Source organism: Polypterus senegalus, chromosome 8 (genome assembly GCF_016835505.1).
Source record: "Polypterus senegalus isolate Bchr_013 chromosome 8, ASM1683550v1, whole genome shotgun sequence".
Classification (NCBI taxonomy): domain Eukaryota; kingdom Metazoa; phylum Chordata; class Cladistia; order Polypteriformes; family Polypteridae; genus Polypterus; species Polypterus senegalus.
Genome location: NC_053161.1, coordinates 166,395,512 through 166,414,950, shown reverse-complemented (window position 1 = coordinate 166,414,950; position 19,439 = coordinate 166,395,512). Strand labels below are relative to the sequence as shown.

General features: G+C 41.6%; 1 protein-coding gene across 1 annotated transcript in view; it reads left to right on the top strand.

The window, feature by feature from the left end:
• The window catches only part of LOC120534444 (gastrula zinc finger protein XlCGF26.1-like), a 36,619-nt gene extending 18,494 nt beyond the window's left edge, over positions 1 to 18,125 (top strand). Inside the window, exon 3 of the mRNA XM_039762018.1 lies at positions 16,198 to 18,125. Within this exon, the coding sequence (XP_039617952.1) occupies positions 16,198 to 17,411 (1,214 nt within the window). The 3' untranslated portion in view covers positions 17,412 to 18,125. The remainder of the gene's footprint in view (positions 1 to 16,197) is intronic.
• Positions 18,126 to 19,439: the final 1,314 nt, after the last annotated feature.

Sequence of the window (19,439 nt, the reverse complement as noted above, 5' to 3'; positions counted from 1 at the left end):
GTTCTTCTTTCACCATGCAAAGTGCTTTTTGTTATGACCAAATAACTCAATTTATGTCCCATCAGTCCAAAGCACTTTGTTCCAAAATGAATCTGGCTTGTCTAAATGAGCATTTGCATACAACAAGCGACTCTGTTTGTGGCGTGAGTGCAGAAAGGGCTTCTTTCTCTTCACCCTGCCATACAGATGTTCTTTGTGCAAATTGTACTGAATTGTAGAACGATGTACAGATACACCATCTGCAGCCAGATGTTCTTGCAGGTCTTTGGAGGTGATCTGTGGGTTGTCTGTAACCATTCTCACAATGCTGCGCATATGCTGCTCCTAGATTTTTCTTGGCCTGCCAGGCCTGCTGGGTTTAACAGCAACTGTGCCCGTGGCCTTCCATTTCCTGATTCCATTCCTTACAGTTGAAACCTCTGAGATAGCTTTCTGTAGCCTTCCTCTAAACCATGATACCAAACAATCTTTGTTTTCAGATCTTTTGAGAGTTGCTTTGAGGATCCCATGCTGTCTGTCACTCTTCAGAGGAAAGTCAAAGGAAAACACAACTTGCAATTGACCACCTTAAATACCTTTATATCTCATGATTGGACACACCTGTCTATGAAGTTCAAGGCTTAATGAGCTAATGCAACCAATTTGGTGTTACAAGTAATCCATATTGAGCAGTTAAATGCATTCAAATCAGCAAAAGTACAAGGAGACTCACATTTTTGCAGAGCCAGTTTTTTATTTGATTTAATTTCATACAACTAAGTACTGCTTCACTAAAAATCTTTGTTCAGAAAACACCCCACTACTCAGATGTTCCTAGGAAATGAAAGACATGCCCCTGTTATCTTTTTTTGTTGAAAGGACAGTAAATTATCATGCAGGCTGGGAGGGGTTCCCAAACTTTTTCATATGACTGTACATGTAGTGTGTGTGTATATATTGAATGTACAGCAAATAGAAAGTGGCTTTCTAAACCAACAAGATACAACCTGATTTTGCTAGATGTGTAACTTCAGGTGGCACAAAGTTACATTCAGTTCTTCCTGCTCAGCTCCTCATCCGCACAGGCCCAGGCAGCCTGCTATCTTCAGGTCATCATCTGGTCTGCTTTCGTAAGGATGTAACATGGCAGAGAGTGCGAGTGCAGGCCTCTGTCTTTATTGTCCCTTCCTGGGCCATTGGAATAACTCGGGCATGGCCCACCCCAACACCTCAAGCAATTTTGTTTCTTATCTGCATCCTTCACATAAACAACCAAGAAAGGAAATGCAAGTCATTAAGCAATAAAACTTGCCCTCTCTGTCAAAGGTTTAGTCATAAAAACAGCATTCCTCAAGCTTTGGGAAGGCCGAGAAACAAAAGGAACTGGCTTGTTCACTGTCGTTACTCTTTAAACATTATAACAAGTAAAATGCTAATTCTGCAAATAAATATTTTATAAGCGATTTGGCACCCAAACACAATCAAATATATTGGAAGGCAAAAAAAAAAAGAAACCGACATTCGAACATAAAAGAGCAGCTACTAATTTTACGTTGTACTGACTGGCTTTATGTTACTTACGATGGACTACAGGATTTTACAGATCTGTTTTTGTACAAAACTTTCCGGATTAGCCAATATACATTTTTAAATAGTGTTTTTATTAGTTCAACTGTCAGTACACTCTGTGTTAAACACCACTTCCCTTTTTTTAAACACTTTAACTTAGCTACTGCATTAACTATACCATACGCTTCTTTGCTTTAAATGCCCTGAAAAAAGTAAAAGGCTGATACTCATTCTACCAAAATTTTTTTATATAACTTTAGAACTTTATTTGTTCTCCTTTTTGGGAATTTTGGCTTTTTACAGAATCTCTTTAAATAAACACCTAAATATGTAGGTAAATAAATAAATATATATATACAGACAACCTTTGGTCTGAACACAAACCAGAATGACTGTAAAGCAAAAACATTCAAAAGCAATAAAAGTTCTAACTTGATTGTCACATTTTGGCAATGAATGAGGACACCTGCTCAATACAAATGTATTTTCCTCCATTTTAAAAATCTGTTACAGTGCAGCATTTAATGCATGCAGGGATTACATTTGTGATGGATGTGGAGGCACACAGCGCATCAGTTTATTGACATGAAAATTATGTTCTTGACCTTTTCACCTTATTTGAACAGGCGAGTAGTAGATCTTCATACAAGCAGTGCCTTCAGTTAAAGGTGATGAACTTGAATAGAAACACAACCATTTATTCAGCAGAAATATCAAAAGATGTCCTGGTCTGATGGGTAAAAGGTAAGTCCACCCTTGACTTCAGAAGCTGATTTTGCCCTCTCTAGCAGAAGTTACTGCTTGTATTTTGCATAACTGCCCACCAGTCTCTAACATTTTTGACCACTCTTCCATGCACAATTCCATAATTTCCAAAATTTTTGTGGGTTTTCTTGCCTGCACTGTCTGTTTTAAATCCTCCCACAATATTTCAATGGGATTCAACTCAGGGCTTTGACTAATCCAGTCCATAACCCCAATTTCTTCTTTTTGAAGTAGTTGGTAGAAATTGGTAGATTTGCTAGTAAACTTTGGATCATTATTATGCTGAAAGGTCCATTTCAGGTTCAACTTTAACTTTCAAACAGATTCTCCTCAAGCCCACCTTGATCATATTCTTTCTCTTCCTCTTCGGCTGCTCCCATTAAGGGCTGCCACAGCAGATCATCTTTTTCAATATCTTCCTGTCCTCTACATCTTGTTCCGTTACCCCCATCATCCATGTCCTCATTTCTAATCTTATCCATCCTTGTCATGCCCAATGCAGATCTTAACATCTTTAACTCTGCCACCTCCAGCTCTGTCAGTGCCACCATCTCCAACCCTGATAACATAGCTGGTCTCACTACCATCCTGTAGACCTTCCCTTTCACTCTTGCTGATACCCATCTGTCATAAATCACTCCTGGCACTGTTCCCCACCCATTCCACCCTGCCTGCACTCTCTTCTTCACCTCTCTTCCACAATCCCCATTACTCTATACTGTTGATCCCAAGTATTTAAACTCCTCCAACTTAGCCAACTCTACTCCCTGCATCCTCACCATTCCACTGACCTCCCTCTCATTCACACACATGTATTCTGTCTTGTTCCTACTGACCTTCATTCCTCTCCTCTCTAGAGCATATCTCCACCTCCACCATCAGGGTCTCCTCAACCTGCTCCCTACTATCGCTACAGATCGCAATGTCATCAGCAAGCATCATAGTCCATGGTGACTCCTGTCTCACCACTGTCACACTTCCCTCGTTCATATCCTGTACAACTCTTTTATACTTCTCTGCCTCTCCCAACTTCTTCATACAATACCACAACTCCTTTCGAGGCACCCTGTCATTTGCGTTTTCCAGATCTACAAAGACACAGCACTGATTCTTCTGGCCTTCTCTATATTTCTCCATCAACATCCTCAGCACCTCTGTGGTGCTTTCTTGGCATGAAACCACACTGCTGCTCACTAATCATCACCTCACTTCTTAACCTAGCTTCCACTACTCTTTCCCATAACTTCATGCTGTGGCTCATCAATTTTATTCCCCTGTAGTTACTACAGTCCTGCACATCCTCCTTATTGTTAAATATCTGCACCAGTACACCTCCACTCCTCAGGCATCCTCTTACTTTCCAAGATTCCATTAAACAATCTGGTTAAAAACTCCACTGCCACCTCTCCTAAACACTTCCATGCTTCCACAAGTATGTCATCTGGACCAACGGCTTTTACATTCTTCATAGCTGTCCTTACTTCCTCCTTGCTAATCCGTTGCACTTCCTGATTCAATATCTCCACATCATCCAACATCTCTCTCTTTTCATTCATCAACCTCTCAAAGTTCTCTTTCCATCTGCTCAACACACTCTCCTCACTTGTGAGTACGTTTCCATCTTTATCCTTTATCACCCTAACCTGCTGCACATCTTTCCAAACTCGGTCCCTCTGTGTAGCCCATCGGCCGTTTTCTCACCCCTTAATATCCAGCCTCTCATACAACTCATCATACACATCTTTAGCCTTCACTGCTTCTCTCTTCATCTTACGCCTTATCTCCTTGTACTCCTGTGCATTTTCTGCATCTCTCTGACTATCTCACTTCTTCTTTGCCATCCTCTTCCACTGTATACTCTCCTTTACTTCCCCATTCCACCACCAGGTTTCCTTTTCCTCCTTTCGCTGTCCAAATGTCGCACCTAGCATCCTTCTAGCTGTCGCCCCTAACACTTCTGGTATCTGGTGACTCTTTATTGCCACCCAGTGTCTGTCTTACCTCCTCCCTAAACTCCACCTCACAGTCTTCCTTTTTCACTTTACACCATTTGATCCTTTGGCTCTGACCTCGTTCTCATCCTCTTCTTGATCTTGAATGTCATCCTACACACCACCATTCTATGCTGCCTAACTACTTCCCCCTGCCACCACTTTGCAGTCTCCAATTTCCTTCAGACTGACCCTCCCTCATAGGATATAATCCACCTGTGTGCATCTTCCTCCACTCAGAACATTTTCACCACCATGCCTCACAGTTGGTTTGAGGTTTGTCTCCTGAAAATGCTGTCTTTGGTTTGCACCAAACCGCCTGTGTAGATCACATTGTTCCAGAAGGCCAAGGATCAGATTTATAAGGCTTGTGCATACACAACTTTCCAAAGTCAGGATTTATAAAAGAGAACTTGATGGGAGAACTTGTGTAGATTTACAGCAACTCTGACACATGTGTACAGAACATTTTGGAGAAAGTGGGAAATGACAATACCCTTGATCAAGTAGGAAGATGTCGCCAAACCCGCTAAATGATGCTGTGTGCGTATAGTAATGATCATCACCGAGCTGTTATTAGAATGTGTGTTAACATGAAAAACATATTAAACTTAAAAGTGATGAACATGATGTATAGACTCTATTTTAGTTACCTTTTAAGAGGCCCAATGCTGCCAATTTGAAATGAACATCTAACTTGGGTTTTTCATCATATATATCGGCCACCTATTGTCACTTTTCAGGATTAGAAAACAATGTAATCACTTATTGTCAATAATTGTGTCAAGCAATTCTTGTATACAGAGAGCTGTAGATCTCCTGTTTTATAGCCTGTGCCAGTCTAATGGTTTGACAAAACATGACTTGATTGGCTCTGCTTGAAGAATATACAAATGGTCAGATATAAAGGGAACACGCTGTTAGGAACTGGCAGAATGTTTATGTCTATGGTGTTGTCTGGCGTATGAGCCAGTTTAGGCTTCCAAAGGCTATTATCTTGGAAATATATGCCATGTTTGGCCTGGCAATAGAAATACAGACTGTCCAAAATCAGGCTTTATTTAGATAGATAGATAGATAGATACTTTATTAATCCCAAGGGGAAATTCACATAATCCAGCAGCAGTATACCGATACAAAGAAACAATATTAAATTAAATAGTAATAAAAATGAAAAAAATTAAAATAAAATTAATGTTAGCATTTACTCCCCCGGGTGGAATTGAAGAGTCGCATAGTGTGGTGGAGGAACGATCTCCTCAGTCTGTCAGTGGAGCAGGACAGTGACAAAAGTCTGTCACTGAAGCTACTCCTCTGCCTGGAGATGACACTGTTAAGTGGATGCAGTGGATTCTTCATGATTGACAGGAGTTTGCTTAATGCCCGTCGCTCTGCCACAGATGTTAAACTGTCCAACTTTAATCCTACAATAGAGCCTGCCTTCTTAACAAGTTTGTCCAGGCGTGAGGCGTCTTTCATCTTTATGCTGCCACCCCAGCACACCACCGCGTAGAAGAGGGCACTCGCCACAACCGTCTGGTAGAACATCTGCAGCATCTTACTGCAGATGTTGAAGGATGCCAACCTTCTCAGAAAGTATAGTCTGCTCTGACCTTTCTTACATAGAGCATCAGTATTGGCAGTCCAGTCCAATTTGTCATCCAGCTGCACTCCCAGATATTTAAAGGTCTGCACCCTCTGCACACAGTCACCTCTGATGATCACAGGGTCCATGAGGGGCCTGGGCCTCCTAAAATCCACCACCAGCTCCTTGGTCTTGCTGGTGTTAAGGTGTAAGTGGTTTGAGTCGCACCATTTAACAAAGTCTTTGATTAACTTTCTGTACTCCTCCTCCTGCCCACTCCTGATGCAGCCCACAATAGCAGTGTCATCAGCGAACTTTTGCGTGGCAGGACTCAGTCATATTGGAAGTCTGATGTATATAGATTGAACAGGACCGGAGAAAGTACAGTCCCTGCGGCGCCCTGTGCTGCTGAACACAATGTCAGACCTGCAGTTCCCAAGACGCACATATTGAGGTCTGTCTGTAAGATAGTCCACAATCCATGCCACCAGGTGTGAGTCTACTCCCATCTCAGTCAGCTTGTCTCTAAGAAGCAGAGGTTGGATGGTGTTGAAGGGCTAGAGAAGTCCAAAACATAATTCTTACAGCACCACTGCCTCTGTCCAGATGGGAGAGGGATCAGTGTAGCATATAGATGATGGCATCCTCCGCTCCCACCTTCTCCTGGTATGCGAACTGCAGAGGGTCGAGGCGTGATGGACCTGTGGCCTCAGGTGGTGAAGCAGCAGCCGCTCCATGGTCTTCATCAGATGTGACGTCAGAGCAACAGGCCGGAAGTCATTCAGCTCACTAGGACGTGATACCTTTGGGACAGGGTGATACAAGATGTTTTCCAAAGCCTTTGGGACTCTCCCTGTTCCAGGCTCAGGTTGAAGATGCGCTGTAGAGGACTCCCCAGTTCCAACGCACAGGCCTTCAGCAATCGTGGCGATACACCATCTGGACCCGCTGCTTTGCTGGCACAAAGTCTTTTCAGCTCTCTGCTCACCTGGGCTGCTGTAATTGTGGGTGGGGATGTCTCACCTATGCTGGTATCAGCAGAAGGATGGTTGGAGGATGCAGTACTCGAGGTGAGAGTGGGTTACTGTGATCAAACCTATTAAAGAAGTTGTTCATTTGGTTTGCTCTCTCACGTCTGTCTCGATGGCGGCACCCGCTTTGAGCTGCAGCCAGTGATAATCTTCATCCCATCCCACACTTCCTTCATGCTGTTGTTCTGCAACTTCTGCTCCAGCTTTCTCCTGTACTGCTCTTTCGCCGCCCTGAGCTGGACTCGGAGTTCCTTCTGCACGCACTTGAGCTCATGCTGATCACCACCTTTAAAAGCCCTTTTCTTCTGGTTCAAAAGGCCCTTGATGTCACTTGTAATCCATGGCTTGTTGTTAGCATAGCAGCGTACTGTTCTTACTGGAACTACAATGTCCATACAGAAGTTGATGTAATCAGTTGTGCATTCAACAGCCTCTTCAATGTTCTCACTATGTGACCCAGCAATATATCCCAGTCTGTAGTTCCAAAGCAGTCTCTCAGAGCCTGCTCTGCCTCAGGGACCACTTCCTGAATGAGCGTGTAGTTGTAGGTACCTCACTCTTGGTTTGTATTGAGGCTGAAGCAGAACCAGGTTATGATCTGCTTTCCCAAGCGCAGGCAGCGGGGTGGCGCTGTATGCGTCTTTAACGTTTGCATACAGTAGGTCGATAGTCCTGTTTCCCCGAGTGTTACAATCCACATACTGGGAGAAGGCAGGTAATGTTTTGTCCAGCGTTACATGGTTAAAGTCTCCAGCGATTAGCACAAGTGCCTCAGGGTGCTGCGTTTGTAACTTAGCAACTGCGGAATGGATGATGTCACTCGCCATCTCGCTCGCTTGAGGGGATGTAAACAATAACAGCAATCACGTGTCCAAACTCTCTGGGCAAGTAATAGGGGCGCAGACTTACGGCCAACAGTTCGATGTCCCTGCAGCAAGTGGAGATTTTAACGTTTACATGTCCTGAGTTGCACCACTTTGTATTGACATAGAGAGCGAGTCCTCCTCCTTTCTTCTTCCCGCAGGTACTTGCGTCTCTGTCCGCTCTAACTGTGCTAAACCGGGTAGCTCCACGTTAGCATCTGGGATGATAGACGTTAGCCATGTTTCACTAAAACACAGCAAGCTGCATTCTCTGTAGGTTCTGACATTTTTCACCAGCACAACCAGTTCGTCGATCTTATTTGGTAGTGAGTTTACATTTCCCAGGATCACAGAAGGCACCGATGGTTTATAACGCCATTTTCTCTCAAGTTGTCTCGATTTAATCTTATCTTTTATCTTTGCGCCCCTCGGCTGCCCCGATATCGTCTTCTTACCTCGTCAGGTAAATAAGGAACCACACCGGCATAAGCATTTCTTCTCAGTGCTTTAAGCCGACTACTTGAATAGGCGATTCTCGGAGTGTAAAAATCCATGTCAAATTGTAAAATAGTAAAAAGTGTTAAGTTAAAGTGGTAGAAGTGATCAGTGAAATAGAGAAAAATAGAGATAAAAAGGTAAAAAGATAAAGTCATATACGGAGTTGCTGGAAAGGCTGCTACTCGGTTGTGGCGCCGGAAATAACAATAAATAATTGTTAGGGTTGTGCATCATACCGGTAACTGAAAATAGTACAGAAGAATCCAATTGTTAAAGTGGTACAGTACCAGCATTTCTATACTTTCTGAACCAGAAGGGCCCACCCCACATGCTTCTGTTAGTAAACATCAGACCCTCAATATCTGTGGTTTAAATAAGACCGTCCGGTACTCGGGTCCACCTGAATACTCCCTAAGGAGGTTCAAATCATTGCCACCTCATCTAGAACACCTGGTACTTATTTGCTAGGTGTGAAGTGGTGGTAAATGTACTTTTTCCACTTGGCCAATCTGCATTTTTGTTCATTTATATTATAAGAATTAATACCCTAAGTCAATTTTATGTGTCGCTTGTTCAAGTGCATCACCTTTATCATTAGGCAACAAATATTTGATTATCGTGGTCTGTGTATCACTTAGTAAGTTCATTACTTAAGATCATCATCCATTATTTATTTGCCAGTTCCAGATATGGCTTTTTCTTTGAAACGTTCCCTTTAGGCCAGTATCCTGGAGGTGTCTTTTCACTGTTGTAGCTGATAATTGTGTTTTGCTTATACAGTGGAACCTCGGTTTACGAGTAACTTGGTTTACGAGTGTTTTGCAAGACAAGCAAAAATTTTTAATAAATTTTGACTTGATAAACGAGCGATGTCTTGCAATACGAGCAGTATGGATACACTTTGTCTGCTGAGCGTCATGTGATCACAACTGAGCTGATGGTTCTTCTCTCTCTCTCTCCTTATCTCGCTCACCCAGCGCCTCTCTCTCTCTCTCTCTCCTTATCTCGCTCGCTCGCTCGCCCCTCTTGTCTTTCTCTCTCTCTCTCCTTATCTCACTCGCCCAGCGTCTCTCTGTTTACTACAGCATTGTGACTGTGTGTGCGCGCGCTGTGAAGTGCGAGTCCCCATCTTGCACCCCAAAACATGAAGCTGAGTCTCAGTACTTTAACAACACCAGCTTTATTCAGCTTGAAACAGCAACAGCGCTGTTATTTATTGCAGCGGGATCTTTATAATGTTGCTTGATCTTTTTGGATGCGCTTATACGGCGAACTGCTACAGCGCTGGGAGACTGCGATTGCTTTGGGACGCTCTTCCACGTGTCGTCCCGTTGGGTGGAATCCCACATGAGTTTAGAAACTCACTCACACCAGCCATGATTCTTTTTAAAGGTAAAGTGCAGGTTAATTTGTATTATGTATTTTACTTTATATTTTGTATTAATCATTTTTATATGAATAGTTTTGGGTTGTGGAACGAATCATCTGAGTTTCCATTATTTCTTATGGAGAAATTCGCTTTGATATACGAGTGTTTTGGATTGCGAGCACATTTCCGGAACAAATTATGCTCGCAAACCGAGGTTCCACTGTATTTAATGAAGAAGCCAACTGAAGACCTCTAAGGTGTTTTTTTTTTTCCTCAAACTACAGATTCTGAAGTCCTTATCCTCTTATGCAGTTGTCCATCTGGACTTCCTCTTCTGTTTCTAATCTGGTTAGGTCCAGTTTGCCCTTTTCACTCAAAACAGTAATAGACACCTTTGTATGAAATCTTCAGTTTCCTGTCAAGCTGTCCTGTGGAGTAAAATTCATTCTGCAAATCAACACTATTCTTGAGAAAGCGGTTTCATTTTGACAACTTTTGAACCCAGAACTGAACTTTACCTCTTATAGGGCTAATTATTTTTTATTCCTTTTGTCCCAGGGCTGAATATTTTTCCAAAAATTTCAATGTTCTAAAAAGCACACAAAGCAATGGTATCACACATAAATCAACATAAAATACTTATTTATGCCATATGTTACTCTGTTTTATGTTCCAGGAGCCCCTACAGTAGGCATATTCACATATTTATTACATACCTGTTTGCCCCATCACTCATAAGCTGAAAGGCACTTTCTGGTAAAAGACGGCTTGAAGTAGTCGAGTGTCCACCAGCAGGCCGCGTCATTTGGTGAAGTCCAGTTACCAGCTTGTCTCTCACAGATCGATGTCTGTGTAGCCCTCCCAGGGCTAAAGTTTTCGTTGGCATGTCAGCTGGATGAGCATGTCCATCACTATAATCAAATAGCGACTGGTCAGCTAATGCAGGCATCTGACTTTCGTTTTCGATCTCCAGATCACTTGTATCAAAGTTGGAGCTGGATAAGTCAGAGTCCAATTCAGCAATAATATGCACAGAGTATTTTGCTTTGTGCATTTGCTTCGCTCTCTCGCCTGATGTCGATGCCATTCTAGACGTTGCTTACTCTACGCTACTTATGCACATGCAGGGTTTTAACATCAAGTCATTAAGTCTAGCAGTCCTCTGAGCAAAGAGGGTCTACCTATAACGTAACGGTGAGTTTTATCAACATTTACAGCTTTCTTTTGCCCTCTGCCCCTGATAGCCATCCTCTACCCCTTATGTCGACAAAAGTCAACATCCGCCCTAAAAGAGTTGCTAGGACCTTCAACCCCAAGTGAACAGAATATCAGGTTTCAGCTGTGCAAATGCAATTACAAAGGTTTCTCTAATAACCAGGTTTTAGAATTTTTAACACTGTGGTATTATACAGTTTTGTTTTTTGGCCCATTCCTCGTTGGACTTACCCCTGCGCAGTGTGTGCGCTTGTTGTTCTTGTGCTATTTCACAATACACTGCATTTCCTCACTAATGGGCAGATTCAGAAGAAAAACAAAAGCAGAGAACTTCACTGATAGGCAGGAAGAGCTGAAACTCTTCATGATTTTCAAGCTGATTAACATCACAATTCTTGATATTTGAAAATCAAGTTACACGTATGTCAGTGACATTCTAATGTGAAATCAATTAAACATACGAGGTGTGGCAAAAAAGTAATGAGACTGGCAACACTGCAAGAGATCTGGCAACGCTGCGCTGTTGTCCTTGATAGAGCACGTGTATCAGTACCCTCCCATAGCTCAGTGCGAGTTTCAACTCCTTCCGTTAACTACGTGATTTTTGTGACTGCTATTAGCGAAGATGTGTTTTTGGTTGTGCGTCACGCAAAATGGAACAGCGGAATTTGGAGCAACGTTGTGCCATTAAATTTTGTGTTAAGCTTGGAGAATCGGAAAGTGTGACGTTTGAAAAGTTAAAACAGGCCTATGGGGAACATTCTTTATCCCGAGCTCAAGTTTTTCAGGGAGGCCTTCAACTTCGAAAACCAATGAAAACATCGAACGTGTGAACACTCTTGTGAGATCAGACCGTCGTTTAACATTAAGAATGTTGAGTGAACAATTAAATTTGAACAGATTTACCGTTCATCAAATTTTGACTGAACATTTGCACGTGCGAAAGGTCTGTGCCAAAATGGTGCCGAAAAACCTCACAATTGAGCAGAAGGACAATCGAAAAAACACATTCCTGTGGTTCCCCAGCCCCCTTATTCACCCGACCTCAGTCCGTGTGACTTTTTCCTTTTTCCTAAACTGAAAAATGTCCTCAAAGGACGTCATTTCGGGACTTTAGAAAACATCCAAACGAGTGTAACGGACATGCTGAAGACCATACCGGTTGAAGACTTCCAGCGCTGCTACCAACAGTGGGAACAACGTCTCCACCGGTGTGTAGCTGCCCAAGGGAACTACTTTGAAGGGGATAACATTAATGTTTGAAAAAAATAAAAACTTTGGTAAATAAAAAATCAGTCTCATTACTTTTCTGCCACACCTCGTACATACCTATTTTAGAATGGTTTTCCCATTGAAAATCAGCTAAGAGTAGGTTATCAGACTCGGAACAAACCATGAATGGACCTCACGATAGTCTCAGTTCTTTTAAAGACATCCTCACCAAGAACGGGAAAAGTGGGCCTCAATCTTGGAACCAGGCCTGGAAGTGGTGATCATTGGTGAGCACGTGATGGCCAAGTGGCCCATGTAGACCATCAAGCAAAGACATGTGGAGTCTTCAAGGCTTGGGCAGAATGGTGGCAGATGACATTTAATGTTAGTAAATGTGAAGTATTACACATAAGAAGTAAAAATGTTAGGTTTGAATACACAATGGGCGGTCTGAAAATCAAGAGTACACCTTATGAGAAGGATTTAGAACTCATAGTGGATTCGAAGCTATCAACTTCTCGACAGTGTTCAGAAGCCATTAAGAAGGCTAACAATGTCAGGTTATATAGCACCTTGATGTGTGGAGTACAAGTCACAGGAGGCTCTGCTCAAGCTTTATAACCCATTGGTGAGGCCTCATCTTGAGTACCGGGTGCAGTTTTGGTCTCCAGGTTATCAAAAAGGACATAGCAGCACTAGAAAAGGTCCAGAGAAGAGCAACTAGGCTGATTCCAGGGCTACAGGGGATGAGTTATGAGGAAAGATTAAAAGAGCTGAGCCTTTACAGTTTAAGCCAAAGAAGATTAAGAGGTGACATGACTGAAGTGTTTAAAATTATGAAGGGAATTAGTCCAGTGGATCGAGACTGTTATTTTAAAATGAGTTCATTAAGAACACCGGGAAACAGTTGGAAACTTCTTAAGGGTAAAGTTTGCACAAACATTAGTAAATTTTTCTTTACAAAAAGAATGATAGACATTTGGAATAAGCGACCGAGTAGTTTAGTAGACAGTAAGACGTTAGGGACTTTTAAAACTCGACTTGATGTTTATTTAGAAGAATTAAGTGGTGAGGACTGCCGAGCTTTGTTGAGCTGAATGGCCTGTTCTTGTCTAGATTATTCTAATGTTCTAACATGTGGAGTCACCATTCAGGATCACAAAGTGAAGGATGAGTGTTGAGTGCAGTGACAATTTTTTTTAAGAACAAGAGTGGGATGGATCAATTAATACCAGACATGCACAGAATGCTACCTACGTCTCTGCTGTACAGACAGCATTGGCACTAGAATTGAAATTTTCCAGTCAAGGGTGATCTCATTTTAACTCTGAAGTTACCTCACCGAAGACATTTTAAATGATTGTGTGGGTACTCAGAAGACCTGAACTTGAGTGCCTTCACTTTGAGTTTCTTCCTAAAGATTAGAAAGTCAGCTCAGCAATTTTTCACATTGCATATTGGAGAACTTTCAATATATTTGTATGCGTGTACCCAACAACTTTTCTCAGTATGTGGTCTCTTTAGAGACTTTGGTTTCAGAGTACCATCTAAAAACTGTGTAGACCTACTAAGGTACTTCAACAGTCATGTAGAGAAAGATAACGCTATATGGAGGAATGTGATTGAAAGAAATGATTTGAGCCCAAGTGATGAATTGTTATTGGATTTCCTTGCTGGTGGATGTTTCTCTTCACCAAATACCATATTTGATCACAAGGTTTATCATGAATTTACCAGAACTCCTTGGGCCAATGGTCATTGATTGACTGTGGTTTCTTCATCTACTCTGAGGGCCACTTGTTCTCATCATTTGGTTTAAGAGAGGTAGTGAGCTGTCAACTGATTACTACTTATGGCTGAGCACGGCTCAGATGGATGACCCACACAGATAGTGAAAGCTTCTGTTCAGATTGAGTATGTCTCCACATGAGCTTCTACTGCATCTTGGCAGGCATCAGGAGCACAGGGTCTGAAAAGACCACATTCAAAACCTCAGCATTAGAGACCACCGCTAAGAGCTCTGGCCAGATGCTCATTGGTGCCTATCAAGATGCCAGTCTTTGGAGGACAACAGCAGTAAGGGAAGCTGTTAAGATGAAGAAAGAGATCTTCACTGTAATGTTAGCAAGAAATTTTCCCGATGTGACTGAAATGAACTAAAAACGTGTCAGCCGCGATAAAGTGAAGCCACGAAAGTCGAAGCGCGATATAGCGAAGGATTACTGTATTGCGCTTCGACTTTCGCAGCTTCACTCCATCACGGATTTTAAATGTAAGCATAACTAAATATATATCACGGATTTTTCACTGGTTTGCAGATTTCTGCGGACAATGGGTCTTTTAATTTATGGTACATGTTTCTTCAGTTTGTTTGCCCAGTTCATTTCATACAAGGGACGCTATTGGCAGATGGCTGAGAAGCTACCCAATTAGAGCATGTATTACGTTTTAAATAAAACTCCTCAATGATATACGATATGCTTCCCTCGCGGTGCTTCGCACACTTAAAAGCTCTAACAGCCTGTATTGATTTTTGATTGTTTGCTTTTCTCTGTCTCTCTCACTCTCTCTGCCTGACGGAGGGGGTGTGAGCAGAGGGGCTGTTTGCTTAGAAGATATGGACACTCCTCTAAAAAATGCTGAAAGACTACCTTCACATTGATCCCTTCCTTGCAGCGGTGCTTCCACTTAAAAGCCCAACAGCCCTAATGATTTTTGATTGTTTAATTTTCTCTCTCTGTCTGACATTCTCTGCTCCTGACGGCACTCCTTTGAAGAGGAAGATATGTTTTAATTCTTTTAATTGTGAGAAAGAACTGCCATCTCTGTCTTGTCATGGAGCACAGTTTAAACTTTTGACTAAAGGGTGTTATTTCATGTCTAGAGGGCTCTAATAATGTTAAAAAATGTATTTAGAAGGTCGTGAACAGGTTTTCTATACTCTAACTGCGAAACTATTAGATTTATAAATAAAGAATCCTACTTTGTGGAAATTCATTTATCGCGGTAGAGTCTGGAACGGACTAACCACGATAAATGAGGGTTTACTGTACAAACTAAATTTGAAAAACATAAATAAGTTCTGACCATACACGTGCATCATTTTATAATGGAGAGTACAAAGTTGTTTTTATAAGTTTTAAAGAAAAATAAGAAAATTACAAATGCCAACAAGACAGGAAAAGTCTTCCAGCGCTTATACCTTGATTAAAGTAAAATAAATAGTTCTAAATGAGCTCAAATAATTTTTTCAAGAGGGGTAATAGTGGATGGAGAGGAAATTGTAATGCAAGCAGCTGAAAGTTCTAAGAGAATTCATTTATAAAACAAATTCCTCCAGGCTCGTGTTGAACATGCAAGTTGCCAGAAGGATCTTGACAGCTGTAGGGCTTACTAAAAGAAGAGAAAGAGTCTGAAGAAAAATCCAGCAGTACATGAAGGTGTGATGAGCATGAAATAGTAACATGCAGAGCAAATAAAAGAGAGATGGGGAAAACTGAGGACCAAATAGTAAAGATGTGATGGGAGGGTAGGACCAAAATGTATTAACAGAAGAAAAATAGGGAAATTTATGTGAACATAAATTGAAAATAAGGCCAGGCTAAGCACCTTTAGTGCCTTTTCTTTGGAGTCGTATACTTTTTATATATTTTTTATATTGGACAAAATGAGAATTGAGATTTTTGGAAGAATGTTTGACTGTGTTCAAAACTGAATCCCATCTCTACTGGCATAGATTTTAAACATGGAAGTAGAAAGGGATGCAATGGGATAGAAGAGGACAAAGAGATGCTGCTGCCTTTGAGGAATGACCTTTGCTGAAGGTAAAAGTAAAAAGTAGTGGGTGAAACTAAGAATTTAGAGCATAGGTCTTGTAATGAAAGATTTAAATTGTCTATTTTACAATTTAAACTTTACGTATCTAGTGATTGTTCTCATGTGATGTGTAGTTGTAACAGAGAAGTCAAAATTATCAAGTTCAGAGACTTTCCATGTGCAACTTGAGTCTTATGATCGTTTATGTGTATGAAAGATTGTTCATAAGTTTAACCAATGTTATTTAATGTCAAGAATAGGACAGTGAGTTGAAAATATTTTTCCCTTTTTAAACTTCATACAGGAAACAAACCCCACTGCTGTTCTGAATGTGGAAAGCAATTTTCCTACAGAAGTCATCTTCAGAGCCACATGAGATTTCACACAGGAGAGAAGCCATATTGCTGTTCTGAATGTGGCAAACGATTCCGTGAAAGGAGAGATCTGCAGAACCACACTACAGTTCACACAGGAGAGAAGCCATATTGCTGTTCTGAATGTGGCAAACGATTCTGCTACAGGAGTGGCCTCTGGACCCATAAAAAAATTCACACAGGGGAGAATCTGCCATATTGCTGTCCACAGTGTGGCAAACAATTCCGTGAAAGGAGGACTCTTCAGAAACATGCTACAATTCACACGGGTGAGAAACCATATTGCTGTTCTCAATGTGACAAACGATTCCGTTATAGCAGTCATCTTCAGAGCCACAAAATAATTCACAGTGGAGAGAAGCCATATTGCTGTTTGGAATGTGGCAAACAATTCTCATACAGGAGTGGCCTTTGGACACACAAAAGAATTCACATGGGAGAGAAGCCATATTGCTGTTCAGTGTGTGGCAAGCAGTTCAATGAAAGGAAGGATCTTCAGAATCACACTGCAGTTCACACAGGAGAGTCTGAATGTAGCACAAAATGCCATGAAAAGGAGGATATGCAGGACTACACTACAATTCACACAGTAGAGAAACCATATTGCTGTTCTAAATGTGACAAACGATTCTATTACAGGAGTGGCCTTTGGACCCACACAAGAATTCACACAGGAGAGAAGAAGCCATATTGCTGTTCTGAATGTGGGAAGCAATTCCGTGAAAGGGGGGCTCTTCAGAATCACACTACAATTCACACAGGAGAGAAGCCATATTTCTGTTCTGAATGTGGCAAACAATTCCATTATAGGAGTGGTCTTTGGAGACACAAAAGAATTCACACAGGAGAGAAGCCGTTTTCTTGTTTGGACTGTGGCAAACATTTCTCTGACCGGAGTACTCTTCAGACCCACACTAGAATTCACACAGGAGAGAAGCCGTTTTCATGTTCGGAATGTGGCAAACATTTCCGTAACAGGGCGAATCTTCAGAGTCACACTAGAATTCACATTGGAGAGAAGCCATGTTGCTGTTTGGAATGTGGCAGAAAATTCTATGATGACGGTGATCTTCAGAGACACACTAGAATTCACTCTAGGAAAATCACTCCGGAAAAACAAGAGTCTTTTGGGACTCAAGAGTGAAGTTCATTCCTGTCTTGAGAAGTTAGCAAACTAAACCATTGTTGAGAAATTAGTCCCCTGACAAAAGCCGCAAGGAGTAAATTAGACATGGAAGGAGTCAAAAGACACCCACCTAACTATTCAAGTCTTCATGAGTTCTTTCATGGCAAAACTACATTCTTAGCATGAAAATTATCAAAAAAAATAAATCATAGTGGCTGAACATCTCCGCCATTCAAAAGATGTTCAACCCTCTGCCTCACCACTAGGGCAGGTGATAGTGATAGCAACTTTGAAACATCTTGATATAAAGAGAAGATGTCAATGCGTGTGACAGTCCAAATGGACGGTGTGGCTGGTCACACCACAACAGAACACACTAATTAATGGCTCTGTGGAAGGGCTGAGATCAAGAAACGTTCAAGCAAAATTCCAATTGTTGAAATTTCAGTATTCCATATAAACATATTGTTTCTACTCTTTTGGGACTTTCCCTAACAGGACGACACACTGAAGAACGTCCCAAAGTGCAATTGCTGCATCTGTAGGAAGCCTATCAGTTGCCAGGGCAACTGCAGGCTCCCAGTGCTGAAGTGGCTCATCTCAAAAGCAAATCCGATCCCACCGCGGTCACGATATAGGTGCCTGACATCAATGGGTGACGCAAGGAACATTAGAATTAGAATTAGAATTAGAACAATCTAGATGAGAACAGGCCATTCAGCCCAACAAAGCTCGCCAGTCCTATCCACTTGCTTCCTCCAAGAAAACATCAAGTCGAGTTTTGAAAGTCCCTAACGTCTTACTGTCTACCACACTACTTGGTAACTTATTCCAAGTGTCTATCGTTCTTTGTGTAAAGAAAAACTTCCTAATGTTTGTGCGAAATTTACCCTTAACAAGTTTCCAACTGTGTCCCCGTGTTCTTGATGAGCTCATTTTAAAATACAAGTCTCGATCCACTGTACTAATTCCCTTCATAATTTTAAACACTTCAATCATGTCACCTCTTAATCTTCTTTTGCTTAAACTGTAAAGGCCCAGCTCTTTTAATCTTTCCTCATAATTCAACCCCTGTAGCCCTGGAATCAGCCTAGTCGCTCTTCTCTGGACCTTTTCTAGTGCTGCTATGTCCTTTTTGTAGCCTGGAGACCAAAACTGCACACAGTACTCAAGATGAGGCCTCACCAGTGCATTATAAAGGTTGAGCATAACCTCCTTGGACTTGTACTCCACAGATCGTGCTATATAACCTAACATTCTGTTAGCCTTCTTAATGGCTTCTGAACACTGTTTGGAAGTTGATAGCTTGGAGTCCACTATGACTCCTAAATCCTTCTCATAAGGTGTACTCTCGATTTTCCGACCGCCCATTGTGTATTCAAACCTAATATTTTTACTTCCTATGTGTAATACTTTACATTTACTGACATTAAATTTCATCTGCCACAAATCTGCCCAAGCCTGTATGCTATCCAAGTCCTTCTGTAATGATATAACGGATTCCAAATTATCTGCTAATCCACCTATCTTGGTATCATCTGCAAACTTAACCAGCTTGTTACTTATATTCCTATCTAAATCATTTATATATATTAAAAATAGCAGCGGCCCTAGCACTGACCCCTGTGGAACACCACTCTTAACATCGCCAGTTCTGATGAGGTTCCTCGCACCATCACCCTCTGCTTCCTGTGTCTGAGCCAATTCTGCACCCATCTAAAAACATCACCCTGAATTCCCACTTCTTTTAACTTGATGCCCAACCTCTCATGTGGCACCTTATCAAATGCTTTCTGAAAGTCCAGATAAATAATATCATAAGCTCCACTTTGATCGTATCCTTTTGTTGCCTCCTCATAGAATTCCAACATGTTAGTAAAACACGACCTCCCCCTTCTGAACCCATGCTGACTGTTCAGAATAACTCCTGTCCTTGTCATGTGTTGCTCAATCTTATCCTTAATAATTCCTTCCATTAATTTTCCTGTGATGCTTGTTAAGCTTACTGGCCTATAGTTGCTTGGATCTGCCCTGTCACCCTTTTTA